At 37.8% G+C, this 18732-nt stretch overlaps 2 protein-coding genes across 5 annotated transcripts in view; one reads left to right on the forward strand and one right to left on the reverse strand.

Annotated features, from left to right (window-relative positions):
• Positions 1–667: 667 nt before the first annotated feature.
• Positions 668–8116, forward strand: LOC103025099 (galectin-3). The gene is made up of 6 exons (XM_007232827.4): positions 668–826; positions 3218–3274; positions 4886–5472; positions 5825–5913; positions 6901–7072; positions 7329–8116. The coding sequence occupies exons 3-6, from the start codon at positions 4891–4893 to the stop codon at positions 7485–7487; spliced, it is 1002 nt and encodes a 333-aa protein (XP_007232889.3). The 5' UTR covers positions 668–826; positions 3218–3274; positions 4886–4890; the 3' UTR covers positions 7488–8116.
• Positions 8117–9028: 912 nt separating this feature from the next.
• Positions 9029–18732, reverse strand: part of LOC103025404 (mitogen-activated protein kinase-binding protein 1) — a 28359-nt gene continuing 18655 nt past the window's right edge. The window contains exons 20-29 of one of the 4 annotated variants that reach the window (XM_007232828.4): positions 17982–18145; positions 17831–17871; positions 17448–17675; positions 16295–16529; positions 15184–15327; positions 14705–14768; positions 14342–14616; positions 11909–12760; positions 11066–11154; positions 9029–9785 (exon numbers count right to left, since the gene is read on the reverse strand). In XM_007232828.4, the coding sequence (XP_007232890.3) occupies positions 9567–9785; positions 11066–11154; positions 11909–12760; positions 14342–14616; positions 14705–14768; positions 15184–15327; positions 16295–16529; positions 17448–17675; positions 17831–17871; positions 17982–18145 (2311 nt within the window). In that variant the 3' untranslated portion in view covers positions 9029–9566. Of the gene's footprint in view, positions 9786–11065; positions 11155–11908; positions 12761–14341; positions 14617–14704; positions 14772–15183; positions 15328–16294; positions 16530–17447; positions 17676–17830; positions 17872–17981; positions 18146–18732 lie in introns of all 4 variants that reach the window. The other 3 variants (XM_015601180.3, XM_015601179.3, XM_049482820.1) reach the window with 3 other exon arrangements.

Here is an 18732-nt window from a genome sequence, read left to right on the forward strand (position 1 = left end):
TTATTTTTTATATTTATTTATTTATTTATTTATTTATTTATTTATATTTATTTTTATATTTATTTATTCATTTATATGTGCATTTATTTATGTCAACATTTATTTATTTATTTATTTAAACATTTATTTATACTTATGTCATTTTTGGTCCTCCATAGTAAACACGTCTGCTTTTGTTTTTCACACTGCTAACCTGCCTGCAGTTACAGTGTCTGCTCACAACTTCTCCCACCTTCTTATCTATAAACCATGCAGAGTACGTTTTGGATAGTGTTTGACTTGCTCCAACCTCACCATACACTATAGTGATGCCTTCTCTACTACAGGAACAAATATTCCCAACTTTTCCACTGATAAATTAATTATATGCGTCCAAACTGCGGTGCGCTTTCACTGCCTCCGTTTCAACAAGATAGTGATCACATCTGGGTAGGTCACCTCTATCAAGCGTTTTAAATCAGAGGAAAAAAACTTCCCTCTTAAATCCTTATCAAAAGGATCAGGAAAAGAGGTTTGATCACTTTTTACTAATTTCTGACCATATGTTTGCTCTGTTTTCGGGAGATTTGCGAAATATGCGCTCTCATTTTGACAGCTGTATAGTTGAAAATAGCGCCACCGGAAGCATCGAAGGAACAGACATGCGCAGTAGCTTTGTTATTGTTTTCCTCATTGAAACGGTCTATAGTAAATCCATGTTAACATGAACAGTACACACATAAACCACACCCCCACTACGCAACACAGACTGAACAGAAAACAGGACTCAAATACAAACACTAACAAGGGGATGAAAAACAGTCAAAGAGCAGGAGGAGAAGCTCAGGTGAGGGGTGGGGCTTTAGCTAAGCTAACTAACCTAGCATTCTTTTGCAAAATTTAGCAAAGCAGTTAGTCAAATAGTTAGCAAATTAAGTGGTTATCTACTGAAGTAGTTAGCTAGTTAAGTGGTTACCTAGTAAATAGTTAGCTAGTTAAATAGTTAACTGTTAGCTAGTTAAGCATTTAGCTAGTTAAGCGGTTAGCTTTGTAAATACTTAGCGAAAGTTATGAAGGTACAGGTAAATATTATTAGCTAGCTAGTTGTTGACATTCTATTTTGGTTAGCTAAATCTACTGCAGTTAGCTTAGCTGAGTACATAGCTATAGTTATAATTACTTAGCTAAGTACACTGGTAGGCTATTTAGCACATTAAAAAATAAAATAAGGATGAAAATAAAATAAAGCCGGATCACTTTTGACCCATGTTTTGTATCAAAGGGTTAAATCTGATTGACAGTGGTGTCTAGGAGTAAAACATGCAACCCTGCAACCCTAATGTTATCCTAATGTGGACTCATTTTCATTAATATTAGCCAATGTAAGAAAGGCCTTTTTTTGCTTAGGTTCTTGGGTTCCTAAGTGACCTTTCAGACTGTTACACGCCTTGCTTACATGCCTTGCTCTTGGCATAGTCCTTGTTTGCTTTCAAGTGCCACTGGATATAATCAATGGCCTTAATTAACATGAACTAATTTACTTGATTCAATGGTCCCACCTTCATTATTTAGTAATAAAAAGTGTGAGACTGGGCCATGGTCTGATTGTGCCCAACTCTAAACAGTGGCTCTAAAAAGTGGCTTTTGCATATGACTAGAGTTACACAACAGCTCAGCTGAACCAGCCTCTGTAATTGCATTAGCGCACTCCTGACTTAACAAGTCACTGCATGTTATTGAGCAGTTAGTAACAGTCTCATGACCAGTGACAGCATTCCCCCACACTGACCACGCCATGGGGAGAAAGGATGATCACTGATGAGGAAGTGTGTACAGAAATCTACTGGACAGTAAAGCAGTATCAGAGTAAGAGGAACAATAACCAGTTGAGTGATTCTGCATTGTTAAAAAAAGTCAAGTTCATAAACAGATTAGTATCACAGAGTACACATTACCACATTTCTACATTTATTCCAGTTTTATTCCATATTCAATTCTCCTGGTTTCTATGGCAACTCATGATGCTCATCTATGAATGCACTTATAGTCCTTTTAGGAGAAAAGGAAGTCTGTTTAGCACAGCTGCATTCCTGCCCCACCCGCTCTAATCTGCTAAACACGGAGAGGGTCAGCAAATAATTCTTACTCTAGTTTCTCCAGTTGAGATATCTTCTATTACTATTACTAAATATCAGTGCAGTGTTGATCATGGTACAAAGCAGAACATATACAGCCTATAGAAAACAGAAAAGATAAGAGACTAGATATTAATACTAGTGCTGAAATAAATCCCAAATACAAAAACAAGACTGAAGGGATATTGGGCCTTTAACATCTGTGCAATATCTAGTAGATCACTAAAAACTACTTTTAGATAATGCACCACATGTTGTTTTCATCTTTGTAAACTAATAGAAAATGAAGCTCCACTCTCTTGTCAGATCTGGAAATAATAATAATAATAAAAAAATGTTTCTCTCAAAGTTGTTCTGAATGGATGTGAAGTTGATCAAGAATGTCTTACTGAGAAAAGTTAACAGGCATTTAAGGATGTTGGCAAACCAAACCAGCTGTAGCTGCTGGACTGATCAACTAGACATTAACATTATTGAACATTAACATTAAAGTCACTTAGATAGTTAAATGGAAAAATGCTCCAAATTAAAAAACTGAATTTAGGAGATTTGGAGAATAGAAGCTGAACTGAAGGTAAAACATTTGAAATTACTATTGATTATTCTTTCATTTTTAAGACAATGAAGAATGCATTTTTGTACAAATTATTTGTTTAATTTCACCAGAATTAGTGAGAAAATAGTGGTTTCTTTTGTATAATGCAGTAAAATAAGCATCTCTTTGTGGCTTTCATCACCAAATCATAACATCCAACATTATATTGATAATGGAATTTTAAAGCCCTCTACCTGCATATGTTACAGTAAATATTATTTTCTGTGGTATATTGATATTTCAGCAGGAGAGCACAGCAGTATATCTACAGCTCAATTACTCCAACAAATCAGTCATGTAATACGCTCAGATCACTGTGTAAACCTGGACTGAGCTTTTTTTGTAAGTTGGTGTTTTTGGTAACTTGGCCCAAAACACAGTTCAGCATTAATGAGGTAGAATGTGACATTTCTTTAGCTGGGTGTGGTTTTTCCCAGAAGTTTTGAGAATGAGGAAAGAAGGAGTGGTCAGAAAAAAGGGACATATATATGTGACGGGTTTCTTTTAGGTCCTCCCTGAGTTCATCTGCAGTTTGTTTACTTCAGCCTGCACTGCATCTAAACAGGTATGTTCATAATTTTGTTATGTCTGATGTATGTCTTGTTTTTTGTTTCTTAAAAAACTTAACATTTCAGTCAGATGGAATGTTACTTTTCTCTTTATTTGTTTTAAGACATTATGATAAGTGATTATGAGGAATAGTACAAGCTAATGACACAAGCTAATGCAAATGCAGTAGTCTTAGATTTGTTTTACTCTCTGCTAATTTTACAGTGGTAAATGTATAGAACTGTTTTAAAAGTGAGGCAGTTTAGCAGTCCACACCAAAAAAAAAAAAAAAAGTAAGATCCTGTTCATATTATTCTTAATATGTCTGTTGGACATATGTGAAGCATCTCAAGGTATGATCATAGTTTCCAAAGTTCTCATGGAGATTTATAGCTGGAGCTTAAAGAAGGCTGTTTGTCTTAAAAAAAAGGATCATAAATAAGCCTAAAGAACTTCTAAAAACGTCAGAATAGTATGTGCATTATGCGTACAATGTCTACCAGCACAGCCAAAAAAATTATACTACTTCTTCATGAACTAGATATGGTAACATAATTCCAATATCAGTGAATTAAATAAACATTTTAAATTAGAAAAATGGAGAGTAGATTGTTTTAATCACAGAAAATCAGAAAGTCATATCACTGCAAGAAAAGCTAAACCAATCTTAGTCCAGAATATTAAGACCAGTGTATGTTCTGACAGATACATTTCAGGCAGAGCCCTCTTGTGGTTATTTGGATTAATGCAGGAACCCCTCTCTCTGCAGACATGGCATAGCCATAAACACATATCGTGCACAACAATATGATCACCTCCTTGTTTATCCATTTTCCAGCTCTACTGATCATACAGGACACTTTGTAGTTCTATCATTTGTTCTTCAATGGTCAGGACCACCACAGAGCTGGTATTATTTAGAGAGTGGATCATTCTTAGCACTGGTGTATTAGTGTGTTGTTCTGGTTTTACTAAAGGATCAGGTTCAGCAGTGCTGCTGGAGATTTTGAATACTGTGTTCATTCACTGTCCACTCTACTAAACACCCCTGCGTATAGCTGCTCCACCTTGTAGACAGAAGCTCATCTGTTGCTGCACAGTTTATGTTGGTCATCCTCTGGTCCTTCAGTAGTGGTCAAAAGATGCTGCCCACAGAGCACTGTTTGTGGTCTATTCTCAGTCCAGCAGTGACACTGAGATGTTTAAAAACTCCAGCAGCACTGCTGTGTCTGAGCTACTCATAGCAGCACAAGACACACTAACAACCTAATCACCACAATGTCAGTGTCACTGCAGCCCTGAGAATGATCCACCACACAAATAATACCCGATAATAGGTGTAGAAAAAAAGAGATGGCCATACTGTTATGTGTCAGGATGTATTGCCATACCATATCCATTTCCAATGTGTCCCTGTTTTTTCGGAGGAAAGCACGACTCAGTTCCGTTACATCAGCTCACAGACTCACCCAGAAAGAGCAAGGGCAATTGTGCCCCCTTAGGGCTCCGGTAGCCGATGGCAAGCTACATTAACAGGATTCGAACCATATGTCTATCTTTAACTTACTGTATACAGAACCAACTAACTAACTAACCCCATTGTTCTTCCTTTCTTCTCATCTTTCAGACACAATGAGTTGTCCATCATCTGGTCAGCAGGGTAACGGTATATGGCCTTGTCAAGGCACTCAACAACCAGGAGCTCCAGTGTGGCCAGGGCAGCCCTGCCAACCTAGTTGGCCATCTCAGCCCAGTCAGCCTAACTGGCCTGCCCAGCCCAACCAGCCAAACTGGCCCACTCAGCCCAACTGGCCCACTCAGCCCAACCAGCCTAATTGGCCAGGAATGCAGCCATGTGGAGGAAATTGGCCACCAAACCAGACAGCCATACCCAGCCAACCGGCCTGGCCTGTTCCTCCAACAACTCAACCCAGCCAACCAAGTCAACCCACTCAACCCAGTCTACCAGTTCCCCCAATCCAACCTACTCAGCCAAGCCAGCCAACTCCACCAACTCAACCAACTCAACCAATTCAACCAACTCCCCCAGTTCAGCCCACCTGGCCTGCACAGCTTCCCACACCCACAGGTTACCTTCCCACACCAACACATCCAGGGTGGTCCGGAAACCCCGGGCAGTCAGGATGGCCTGGTCAAGGCGCCACTGGAACCCAGACACGTCCATGGCCACCAGCTCCAGCCACAGGCCCAGTGGTAAGATCATAGCCCCTTAGAGAAATGTGCCTTAAATTTTCACTATAATATAAATGTAAGCAGATATTATACTGACTATTTAGTTATAGTTTAACTAAAGTTATAAATGCAGTATTATTTATGAGCATGCTGTTCAACTTCAACACACTCACAAAGTAAAACCTCACAACTTTCCAAGATGTGAGACACTTAATAGTCTATTTGCATGCTACTATACCACAACATTTGGAATGGCAGTGTAAAGAGTAAATAAAAAATACACCTTTTCTGCAACATTTATCTTGTCTTATACATTTCTCATCTTCCAGTGAAGAGAATCTAACCACAAACTCTATATTTGTTCTGGTCTCAGTCAGTGCCCTTCAACATGAACTTCCCCAGAGGAATCTACGACAAGCTGATGCTCACAATAAGAGGGCAGATTAAGTCTGATGCCAAAATGTGAGTGATTATAATTCATTCTGAGCCCTGATGCTTGCATTTAGACTATTGCTGCACAATACTATAAATAACTGACATGGCAATATTTTGTTTTTTTTTCTGCAGTGTATATTGCAATATATTTTCCCAGAAAGTCACATAAAGTCTATAATTATTATTAATACAATTAGTTAATCAAAGGTCAGAGTAAAATTAATTATATTGGGAAAATACATGGTGAAAATTCTCAGGACAATTTATATTTTTTTCCCATTTTCTCTTCAATTTACACGGCCAATTAACCAACCCACTCATTAGGACTCCCCCTATCACTAGTGATGCCCTAATACCAGGAAGGTGAAGACTAGCACAAGCCTCCTCCAATACATATGAAGTCAGACTCTGCCTCTTTTCCAACTGCTGCTCATGCAGCATTGCTGAGTAGCATCACAGCGCGCTCGGAGAAAAGAGCAGCAACTCAGTTCTGATACATCAGCTCTCATATGACTCTTTAAAATAATGTGGGAAGAGAGCGCCATCTACCCACCAAGAGAGAACAAGGCCAATTGTGCTTTCTTAGGGCTCCGGTTGCCGATGGCAAGCTACATGAACAGGATTCGATCTGCCGATCTCCTGATCATAGTGTCAGATCATAGTGTCACTGAAACACTCAGAGCCCCTTAACCACATAATTCGAATTTACAAACAGTCCCTTACTCTCAGTCAAAATTTCTTAACGAAACAATTGGAATTCATAAATAAACATCGACTTCCATTGAAAGGAAGTTAAGTCAGGAAGTTAAGGTTTTATTTCTTTTCTGTAAAGTTGTTGTTTTGGAAATGCTTGTTTTTCAATAGACAGCGGGGATATGTACATGTAGCAATGATTATGCTGAAATGTGTTTATAAGTTAACTGTGATTTTTATTATGACATAAACAAGTCTGCAGCAGCAGCTATCTCACTCATCAACACCAGGGCATTTAGTTGTTCCAAATTTTTTAAACAGGTTTACTATAAATTTCCTGCGAGGCAATGACATCGCCTTGCACATCAACCCACGCTTTAATGACGGAGGAAAGCAGGTCTTGGTCCGCAACCACAAGCTGGGGGAAAAATGGGGGGCAGAAGAGAGGAACCTCCTGGGACCCTTTCCATTTCTTCCAGGACATCATTTTGAGGTAAGAGACTGAGATGCTAATGCTTAATCTAAGATGATATATGATTGATTATGTCTTTGAGAAAATGCTTGATCCCTAATATATGCATAAAAAAAATCACAGAATAATCAAACAAAAAAACCCTGCTGAGGGATTATCTCTTATTTAACAACTAACTAAAGCACTGAGTGATATCTCCAGTTCAATGTTAAGTTGATGTAGGGATGAGCTCTGAATATAACTACAGGCTTACAAAGGCTCTCCTCTTCCTCTGTAGATGAAGATCCTCTGCACAATCAATGAATTCAAGGTGGCGATCAATAGCACGCCCATGTTTGAATTCAAGCATCGCATCAAAGAGGTTAACCAAATCGACCGTATCAACATCCTGCACGACGTCACTCTCACTTCAGTCAACGTGGACACTCTGCCCTGAGCCGATCATACCTCTTGCCTGATCAGCCACACAGCCTACGTCCTCTGCACTGGACTGCAGGACAACAGTCCAAACGCTTCATCACTCAAATCACCCACCTCTTCAGTTAACCACTCTTCCGAGAATAAACAAGCCTTCCACAGTCAACAAAATTATTTGCTATGGAATAGCTCAAATACTGCATATTTCAGTGCTTATGATAGTAATGCTCTCCCTATTTCAACTCAACATTGCTCTGCACTCTGATAAATAAAGGTGCTTCAGAAGGTTCATTTTTTGAGATGCCACAGAAGACAACATTTCTTTACCTATTTAAACATTCATAAATACTGTATGATATTACAGAGTGTTTAAAAACTCCAGCAGCATTGCTGTGTCTGATACCCTATGACCAGCACGATTGGCGTAAATAACAATATTTTGCATGGCATATTTAGCAGTCCTAGGTTCTTCTATGGCATCTCAAAAACTACATATACAGCTCCAGAAAAAAATTAAAAGACCACTTCAGTTTCTGAATCAGTTTCTCTGATTTAGCTATTTCTAGGTTTATGTTTGAGTAAAATAAACATTGTGGTTCTAGTGTATAAACTATTGACACCATTTCTCCCAAATTCCACATAAAAATAGTCATTTAGAGCATTTATTTGCAGAAAATGAGAAATGGCTGAAATAAAAAAAAAAAATAGAGCTTTCAGACTTCAAATAATGCAAAGGAAACAAGTTTATATTCATACATTTTTAAGAGTCCAGAAATCAATATTTGGTGGAATAACCCTGATTATTAATCACAGTTTTCATGCATCTTGGCATGTTCTCCACCAGTCTTACACACTGCTTTTGGATAACTTAATGCCACTCCTGGTGCTGAAATTCAAGCAGTTCAGCTTGGTTTGTTGGCTTGTAATCATCCATCTTCTTCTTGGTTATATTCCAGAGGTAAAATCAAAGATACATCATTTTAAGTGGTCTCTTATTTTTTTTCCAGAGCTGTATATTATATGTACACACATACAGCACCAGTCAAGAGTTTGGACATATTCTCATTAATATTTGTTCTTTATTTGTATTTACTACAATGTAGATCAATATTAAATATGTTAAAACTATGAAGGAACATATGCCATTAGGTAGTGGACAAAAAAATAGTGTTTGGGCTTCACAAACACAAAACCCAACACAGGTGTTTTGGGACAAGCTGAAGCAGAGCAGAGTAAAGGAAAAGCAGTTAACAAGTTTTCTGCACCTATAGAACTCCTTTAAGACAGTAGGAGAACCATTCTAGGTTCTACCTTAGGAAGCTTTCTGAGAGAATAATGCCAAGAGTGGGCAAAGTTGCCACCAAGACTGAAGGTATAAAACATATTTTGGCTTGTTTAACACTTTATTACTTTCTACATTTTAAACGTTGATGTTTTTCTTCTATGAATTATTTAACACTGTATTTAATAGTATTAGTATGAAATTTTACAAATCAACAAAAAATGTCACCAAGTTTGAAGGTACTAATCTTCTATAACAAGCATGAAACGACTACAAGCTGAAGTTGAAAATAATTTTATTAAAACTGAATGTTTTCAATCTTTCTCTCTTTATTAATAAACAATGTGATCAGCAGTTGAACCTGCAGTAAACAAGCATATCGTCAACAGACACAAACTCACGCTCTCATTAATATTAAAGGACATTCAATTCAATCATAAATTAAGTTAAGACACTATAAAATGCTGTTAAATAAAAACATCTATATCTTACATAGCTTATATCTGAAAACACATACAACTGCAAACTTATGGACAACAACCAAAACACAAACACTGCTGGACGTGGCCATTCTACAATGACGAAACACTAGAAAACACTGTGTAACATTCAGTGATGGTGGGGGGGTGGGGTTGTGTGAACAAGAGAACATTTGTTAAGTCTTTCTTCCTTTGGATGCCTAAAATATTTAAGAAAGTACAAAAAAAAAAAAAAAAATACTTTAAACTGCAAAAATAAACATTATTATAAAATCTGCACATCTAGACTGTGTAGAGCACAGTGTAGAATAATAGTTGTTGTCCTGTAGGTGTAAGGTTAGATCTTGTGGTCGAGTCTCTTCTCCAGAGACTGCAGTAAAAGCTGAGAGTACTGCTCCAGCAGGGATAAGACCCGCTCACCTCCCTCAGCCACTCCCACCACCGGCGCAGGCCTGGAAATGGCTTCCAGCTCAGATCTCACCACCAGCATAGCCTCCGCCAGCACACGCTCCATCTCCTGACGCTCTGCACACACAGCCCCACCGCAGAAGCTCACCTACATACAATAACACATAGATACAGTAAAAGCATGTAAAACCACACAGTCACATCAAGACTTTTCATGCCACAACCACTGAACTGATTCAGCTCTGTTATGGGTCTTGTGCATATGCGGCATTCCATTTAAACTCAGAATTAGCATTTATGAGTTCATGATTAAAATTTTTTTACAGGAACGTCCCCATTAGTTGGAGTTCCTTTCTCGAAAATGAATCCCAAGTACAGTATCTTAAGATGGAACATCAACAGTATTAAAATCATCAAAAACATGTTATATAGTCTATTTGTGTCTCGTTAAATCAGTCATACACACAGTATTGCCAAGACTATATGTGAACATGTTCCCAATAAATTTGAATGCACAAAAAACACTGCATAATGCAATTCCTAACACTCATAATGCTAACAATAATAATAATCTGAAACATAAAAAGTGGGAAATATTTTGGTTACAACTGCCATTAAAAACTGATAAATGTTGTCAAATTCTGGACTCAATAGTTAACTGTTTTTCAAAAATGTTTTGGAATATTGTTCAATTACCTTAATGTTAAACACTCGAGACCCCACATCCTCAAATGGGGACATTATATTTCTGCTTCTCTGCTCAATGAAACTTAATTTAAAACATTGACACTATGCCTCATATAAAGACACTGCTAATACCATCTAGTGGTCACAAGACAACATTACACTCAACTGCTTGAAAACAAGAAGGCGGTAATCCCAGTCAAAGGTTTCTACAGCCAGTTTAGACAGAAACATAAACCAAGTAAAATTCTTATTGCATTCTATGTTTGAAACTAATTTATTTACTTACTGTAGACATGACACAATGACATTTAAGGTAAATGGAGTGCAGCATTTTTTCAACTACTATAAATTTAGGCAAGCTAGGTCTAAATTATTACAGTAAATTAACATTAAGAAATGTTTGGGGAGCCAGGGCAAAACAAAAAATATGATTTTGTCCCTTTTTTTACCCCAAAATGACCAATAAAGCATCACCGGCAAAAACTATTTTAAACTAACTAATTTAAAACTAAAACTAATTTAAAAGCATGAAAAATACTTAAAAACACAGGAAATGAGATGTTACAATATTAGATTGTAAAACTCTATCAGTAATGATGGGTCAAACACACATGGCTAGAGCAAAGCTAGGTTTGTCACTGATCAGACTATTTATCCACTGAAAAATGTAAGGGGGCAGTGACTTAATCGTAATTGTATTGAAAATCGTATTGAAGAGTAATGCATTTTTGCAGCTCTCACCGTTCTGTAGAGCTGGCTAGCCTTCTTCATGTTTTCGCACAGCTCAGCTGCAGCCTGTCTGCAGGTCTCCAGATTTGCTACAGGCTCTGCTGGAGAACAGGAAACCAGAAAATCTTGGAGAAATTGGTCATGTTGACTGACAGCATGTATCAATGATCTAAGTAGAAGGTCTATTTCAAGGCAGAGATCAAGATCTGGGTTAAAAAGTTTGGATCACTGTTATGGGGTGATCACTAAAGCACTAAAATACTTGAGGTCTAAGTAAGCCCTTCCAATAAATAACCATCTACAGTGAGGAAAAGAAGCATTTAAACACCCTGCGACTTTGCAAGTTCTCCCAATTAGAAATCATGGAGGCGTCTGAAATTTTCATCTTAGGTGCATGTCCAGTGTGATTGACATAATCTACAAAAAACTCTCAATGTATGATTTTTGTTTAGAATTTATTTGTGCGTTACTGCTGCAAATAAGTATTTGAACACCTGTGAAAATCAATGTTAATATTTGGTACAGTAGCCTTTGTTTGGTCAAACGTTTCCTGTTCCTTACTAGTGTGGCAAAATGCACCTTATAATCCAGTGTGCCTTGTATATGAAAATAGACCAGAAAATAGACGTTCACTGAAAGTTTGCCTTATAATCTGGTGCACTTTATAGTGTGAAAATATGTTATTTGAGGAATAAAAGAAAAAAATCCAAATAAAGCATAAAAAAACAGGTCTACGTAAAAAAAAAGAAAGGATAACTGATTTCTACTCAAAGGGAGAATTGTTTACTATGTATTTATTCATTGGAAGGGCTTTAGTGTGAAACAGTAGGAGCAGAGAGAGAATATGAAACTCACCTCTCAGAGGGTAATGGTTCATACATGAGTGGACAGAATGAGGAGAAGCGAAGCAGCGAGGCCAAAGAGTGGCTGAACACTGATGGAAAGGAAGATGAAAGGGCACAGAGGCCAGGATGATGGAGGAAGAGCGTCGGCGGTGCAAACCTTGATCAGACTGGCTCTCGGACGTCACACTGAAAGCTTGGACTGCCATCAGGGGGCGCTCATGCTGTTGGGATTGAGAAACTCCCTCAGGATGTAGACTGGATTTTACAGATACGGGCTGAGAGGCAGGGTGAGGGGACACGCTTTTAGCAGCTTCCATCTGATGTTCTGCAGTTCTTGCATAGCAGTCTTTCAAAGCAGCAGCAGCAGCAGCTTCAGTACTGTCTGTAGGAGACAATCTGCTGGAATGTTCTGAGACTGAGTTACTTGACCTGCCAAAGACCCGGCCCTTAGTGCTTTTAGGAGGCGGAGTCTGAGACCCACTATTGCTCAATCTGGATTCGCAGGGACCAGGCAGGGGCGTGGAAGGAGATGGCAGAAGAGGTGCAGCAGCATGAGATGGACTGGTAGGTGAGGCTGCAGGTCCTGAGCATGACGAGGCCTCACCACTAGCAAAGCCCAGGTGAAGGCCATCTCCGATAGATGCAGCACGGCTGACCTTGGCTATGGAACTGGTTGTGGGGCTCATGTAGGAGCACGCTTTGGCGTGACGGCTGGTGGTAGGACTTTCCCAGGGCTGAGGAGAGGTGGAGCCTGAGGATGGGTGGTAGAGATGTCTGCTGGAATCACTTTTGGACATGATGAGCTGAGGCAACGGTGGCAGAGACTCTCGCTTCAAGCGGGACGGGGTTACAGACCTCCGATCTTTAAAGAAAAACAAGGCAAAAAAAGTTCATATTTGCTTAGTCTTAGTAGAACAAATGCACAAATAACCCTGGCTAACTAGAGGTAGGAAATTATATCAATAAAATAATATATTGTGTAATACTTATATCAAATAATATTTTAATTAAAAAGTTACTGCTTCATTACTCCACATGGTGGCGCTAATCAAGTAAATAGGATAAACCTGTGGTGAAGAATATTGGTGTTCGTTTTCTATGAAACTGACACCAGTAAATCCATAATTTGTGGTGTTTGATTATTTAAGAGTATTTTATCTTCTTCAGTAACACAGATGCCTTCAAGTATCGCAAAATGACATTATTGGTGATATTGTTAATCATATCTTATCATTATAATATGCTTTTGTGTGATGCCCTGTGATTCCCATCCCTATTCCCAACAATGTCCGAGAATGCTCCAAGTAATCAGATTAAAAACCTTGACACGCTTTGGATGATTTTTATATTAAATCAATGTTCATGCCAGGGTTGCACAGTGGCCTTGCACTACACTGGGTCGGTCACGAGAATTAAAATCTTTTAATAAATCAAAATGATTTATGAAGGTCTGAGCTAAATATAATCTATTGTGTTTCCCTGAATGTGTGTTTACAAACGAAATGAATGGTCATCGTGCGACTGGCTAAAATGGTGACAATGCTTTCATAAAGGTGCCTCCACACACACACACACACACAAAACAAACTGCAGTATGCAAAGAAAAAAAACTTCCAGACTATGATTTAATTAAAAAAAATTGTTTCCCCACATATCGTATAAACAACTATAATTATTTTGTTTTTTTACAATAATATGCTTGATCAGAAATATTTCTGGGATATGTCATCCAGTAAAAAAAATATTGACAAGCCTATTTAATACTATAATAATAATAAATAATAATAATATAATAATAATATCTAGAGCTGTATGTTTTGAAAAATATCATCAATATCTGTCGCAGTTTTTACACACACAAACAAAATGCATCAGCAGCATTAGATTCTCACATTGCACATTGTTTTTATTAATTGTTTTTGGGTAAATAAAAATCCAACATAATTTTTTTTATACTCCGTGTTTTTTTAACACTGATATCCTCGATACGCTTAAAGCATCGATATACAACAAATATAATCATACTGCCCAGCTCTACACTGATCCATATTTTTCCTTAAGGACAAATAAGCCCTCTGCCCTGACATTAGTGAGGTCAGGGTGTTGGATAATCTCTACTCCACATCATCACCTTCCTAACTCATCCCAGAAGTAATGGAAGGAGCACCATCATTTCAGAGAACACAGTTCCCCTACTCCACAGCTCAGTACTGGGGGGCTCTATACCCCCCTAGCCCATGCCTGGCATGGTGCCTGTGGGTTCATGTGTATCCTAGTCTATGGACACCCAGTGAGTGGATAATCGAAGGTGATAGTCGAGTCGTTAGAGGCAAGCTGCAAGTAAAGTGTGAAGTCTATCTGTATGCGACTTAACCACAACTCCAGTGTAAAAAAGAACAAAGCCTTCAGTTATCTGAAGTAAACAAGCATTTGATGAACTTACTGTCTCCTGTAAGATTTTGTGCGGACATTGATTTGAGAAGCAGTGCTGATTGCTTGCCCACTGGACTGGCCACTCTGCTGGGATGTGCCGCAAAAGCTTTCTTCCTCTTTAGCTTTGTGCACAGCTGTGGAGGATTACTCTGTGCCTTCTTCTCGAAACCTGTGCTCTGACTCTTCTCCTCATGCAGGGGGCGTACTGCAGATATAAGGGGCTCAACTTCAGCACTGGGACCACTGGACATCCGGCTGGTCTTGGAGAGGAACGGGATGGGCTTTCTAAAAAACAAAAAGTGCACTCAATATAATACAAGTGGAATGTTCTAGTTGAATTTGAGTGTCTATGGAGAGTCTATAGAGTTTATACCTGGTAGAGGAGCTTTGGGCAAGAAAGCGTGCTGAAATGCTGCCTCGGTGTCCTGGGTGCTTACCTGCTTAAGAGCAACATTCAGCATTTCCAACCAGTATTAAAATACAAACATTAGAATTTTTATATAAATTGTAGATATTTAAAACAAACAAATAAATAAAAAAATGTCTACAGATCTCATTATAAGTCAAAGCTCCAACATGTCATTTTATTATATTCTATTCTATTATATTATATTTTAGATAATTTGCTGGGATGGAAAAAACGTTAAGTGTTCAATAAATTTTGTAAATTATATTAATAGTTATTTTTTTCATTTGCAAAACAAAACAATAAATTTAGGTTATTTAATTTATGCAACAGTGAAAATGGCTGAAAATCTGTTCGATAATTAGCCTTTTCTATTTTTTTATTTCAAAATGTTCATTTTGGTGCACCAGTCCTACGTTCAACTTGTAGATCTGAATGATCATTACCCATGTTCTCCGTCTCAGCAAGCGTCTCAAAGTGCTCTTTGAGAAAGCTCTCTTGTTTTGGGCTCTCTGGCTTGTGAAGCCAACCTCGGACATCTTCCTCATGGTTGGATTGCTCCTCATCAGTGCTGACAGGTTCTGGGTCTTCTAAGAGCAAAGCAGACAAGAGTATAAAATATCCATGTTAAAAAAATAAATAAAAAATACTGTCCTACTGTACTAATTATTGTCCACTTCTGGCCCTAAAATTCAGACAAAAGACACATTTCTATGAAATCCTGTTCATGTTACTCTTTTTGCTTTGCCAAATATTTTAAAATAAAAAAAGAAACACAACACACTTTGAGCAAGAGATTTATGAGAAATGTTTGAGAAATTAAAAGTTAAACTCATTAGAACCCTAGGCCATTAGATTAATTTTTAAGGGTATAACATTTAAATACCTGTAGTGATTTAGCACCATGTTCTATCAAAACTGGTATTTTTTTGTACCTGTTAATTGTATTTTGAGTTTTGTAGTTTAAATTATTTGGTCATGCACTTTAACATCTTAAAATACTAGAAATAAAAAAAATAAAAATAAAAAAAAGAAATTGATTTTTATATGTTCCCCCTTATGTCCAAAGGTGTGAAGTGTTCAAATGTATTGATTACTCAGGTAGAAGCATAAATAATAGGGTTTAAAAAGTGATCAAAGTATTTTACTCAAGTAAAAGTGTAAAAGTCTGGTTTCTAAATTACTTACAGTATAAAAGTAGAAGTAATATAAGAGGGAAAATTCCACTTAGGGCATGCCACAGGGTCCTATAGTGCACTACTGGATTTATCTGGACAGGTTTTTTTTTTTTTTTTTTTTTTACAATGAGAAGCCGGAATGAAAACATGAAAGAGTAAAAAACTAATTTTAAAATATACAGAGGAGGACAAAGTTCAGAGAAAATAGAGTAAAAATGTAAAGAATAGAAGTAAAAACTGAGTCGAATAATAATTACATAAGTAAAGTATAGATAACAACATTTCTACTTAAGTAGGTTTACAAAGTGTTTGTGATGTTTTAATTCGCATTTTTACTGATCTTTAATGTGTGTGCTTAAAATCGCAGTGTGGTCCTGACCTCCACGGCCCTGCTCCGGGCTGGATCCCCCACTGCCATAGCCCGTGGAGCTGCCGCTGTCTGGGATGTGGCTGTCTCGGTGCTGGGTCTCCTTCCCCTGTACCTTGTAGGCTCCAGGCAGGCTGTCCGTGCTGGGCCACATCTCAGGGTATAGCACTACACCCTCAGGTTCAGGAGACGAGGCCGGAGCCAGCCAGGCAGAATGAGGACGAGCGCGCCGCTTCTTACTCCGCTGCTGGATTAATATGAGAGATAAGTAAAGGTAAGTACCTGGTAAAGACATTCCTTTACCTCAATCACCAAAACAACTCAGCTCATTATAACACATTTTACACTGCATAGTTTTCAGTGATCATGCTAAATTTCTATTTTAAACTGTATAAACTATATTACATCATTACGCATGATGGGGTGCTCCTATTCTTTCCCTTTTATAAGAATTATTTAATTATTTACAGCTCCGGAAAAAATATAAAAGACCACTTCTGTTTCTGAATCAGTTTCTCTGACTTTGCTATTTATAGATATATGTTTGAGTAAAATGAACATTGTTGTTTTATTCTTTAAACTACGGACAACATTTCTCCCAAATTCCTGATAAAAATATTGCTATTTAGAGAATTTATTTGCAGAAAATGAGAAATGGCTGAAATAACAAAAAAGATGCAGAGCTTTCAGACCTCAAATAATTCAAAGAAAACAAGTTCATATTCATAAAGTTTTTAAAGTTCAGAAATCAATATTTGGTGGAATAACCCTGGTTTTAAATCACAGTTTTTTTGCATCTTGGCATGTTCTCTCTCCTCCACCAGTCTTACACACTGCTTTTGAATAACTTTATGCCACTCCTGGTGCAACAATTCAAGCAGTTTAGCTTGGTTTGATGGCTTGTAATCATCCGTCTGCCTACTGATTATATTCCAGAGGTTTTCAATTTGGTAAAATCAAAGAAATTCATCATTTTTAAGTGGCCTCACATTTTTTTCCAGAGCTGTACATGTTACTTGTGGACATAAAATAATCTTGTGAACTAGCTTCTTACAAATAAAGAAATAAAAGGTCTAGCTTAAACTCAATAAAAAGGTTCAGTTGAATTTAACAGATATTTGGTTAATTATTAAGTACAGGAAACTGTACGTTTTAGTAAACTTACTGTATCCTCCTGCAGACTCGCTGTGCTGCCACTGGTCTCCTGGTGGCAGAGCTGACCTGCATAGCCAGTTTTGGGGGAGCCGGGACCAGAAAAGGATTCAGGCTCCCGAAGCTCCAGCATAGACCTCACCATCAGCTCCTGGGAGCCCACCCGGCAGGACCAGCGCCTCCGTGGTCGTGGAGCCTCAAGCCCAGAAGTCTCAGATGCACCAGATCCTGCAGAGGACTCCTGGAATATGATCAGACCAACAAGAGGAACAGTACAACAAATTGTTCAAATGGTTTCTGACTATGTTTGACAAGAATGGGTGAAACCAGCATAAACTGCATTTTATACAATGTATTCCAATGAGTGATGAAACACAAACTCTAAATATTTCTGACCTTGATGGAGGGATCCCAGTCATTCCCTTCATCAGAAGCTCCTGTACCAGAGAAAAAGTAACATTAACAATAATGTACGTTTTATTAAAAATGGAAAAAAAAAAAAAATAGAACAAAATCTTTAATATTGCATAGAGAACTAAAAGGTTACCCTGATCATCTTCTGTTGATAAATGATGGGGTTCATGATCTTGAGTGTGGGTCTCCTCAAATCTCTCATCATAGAATTCCTCTTCCTCATCTTCTTCGCTGTCTGAGGAGCAGGTTGTTATAGACAGGGCGCTGTGCAGCTCCAGACTGCCTGTAGAAGCACTTCTGAAGATGGATAAAAAAAAATTAAAAAAAACACAAAGGCACTTCAGGTGGTCAATCAGATTGGCCAAAATTCTTAAATTTATATTAATATTGTGTCCAAAACACATGGTTCTAGAGCCGTCTAGGTGAATCATTTTTACCAATTTGAGATAAACCATGCTATTCTTCCACTGAAATGTTCTTCTGAAAAGTTAAGTCCTTTTTAAGATATTGTGGACTGACGACTGTTCCAAGCTTTCTCCGTGTAGACAATGAAGCTCTAATTGTTTAAAATTGGCCTTGTAACTTTTTGTAACACCACTGATGGGTGTTCATTATGTTTTTTCTGAAATGTTCAGGATGTAGGATGTGTCTGACAGGACAATTCATGTGCTGCAAAGTTCATTCTGATTTCTCTGCCTGTTTCAGTCATCAGTACTATGTGTACTTTTGCAACTGCATAACAGAATGATTTAAATATCATAATCTTTAAAAAAATGTGTAGAGCCTAGTTCTAGTGTACACACTAATGTTATATTTTTGCAGTGTTTGTCATTTCTTGACATTAAATGGAAGTGCAGACATAAGCCTGTACATATTGAATGAAA

This window comes from Astyanax mexicanus, chromosome 1 (genome assembly GCF_023375975.1).
Source record: "Astyanax mexicanus isolate ESR-SI-001 chromosome 1, AstMex3_surface, whole genome shotgun sequence".
Classification (NCBI taxonomy): Eukaryota; Metazoa; Chordata; class Actinopteri; order Characiformes; family Acestrorhamphidae; genus Astyanax; species Astyanax mexicanus.

What these genes read in the sequence shown, in the direction of transcription:
- LOC103025099 (XM_007232827.4), top strand. Translation starts at nt 4,891, where the DNA reads ATGAGTTGTCCATCATCTGGTCAGCAGGGTAACGGTATATGGCCTTGT. An exon ending in CTCCAGCCACAGGCCCAGTG is followed by an intron (nt 5,473 to 5,824) that starts GTAAGATCATAG and finishes TTCTGGTCTCAG; the next exon opens with TCAGTGCCCTTCAACATGAA. An exon ending in TTCCAGGACATCATTTTGAG is followed by an intron (nt 7,073 to 7,328) that starts GTAAGAGACTGA and finishes CTTCCTCTGTAG; the next exon opens with ATGAAGATCCTCTGCACAAT.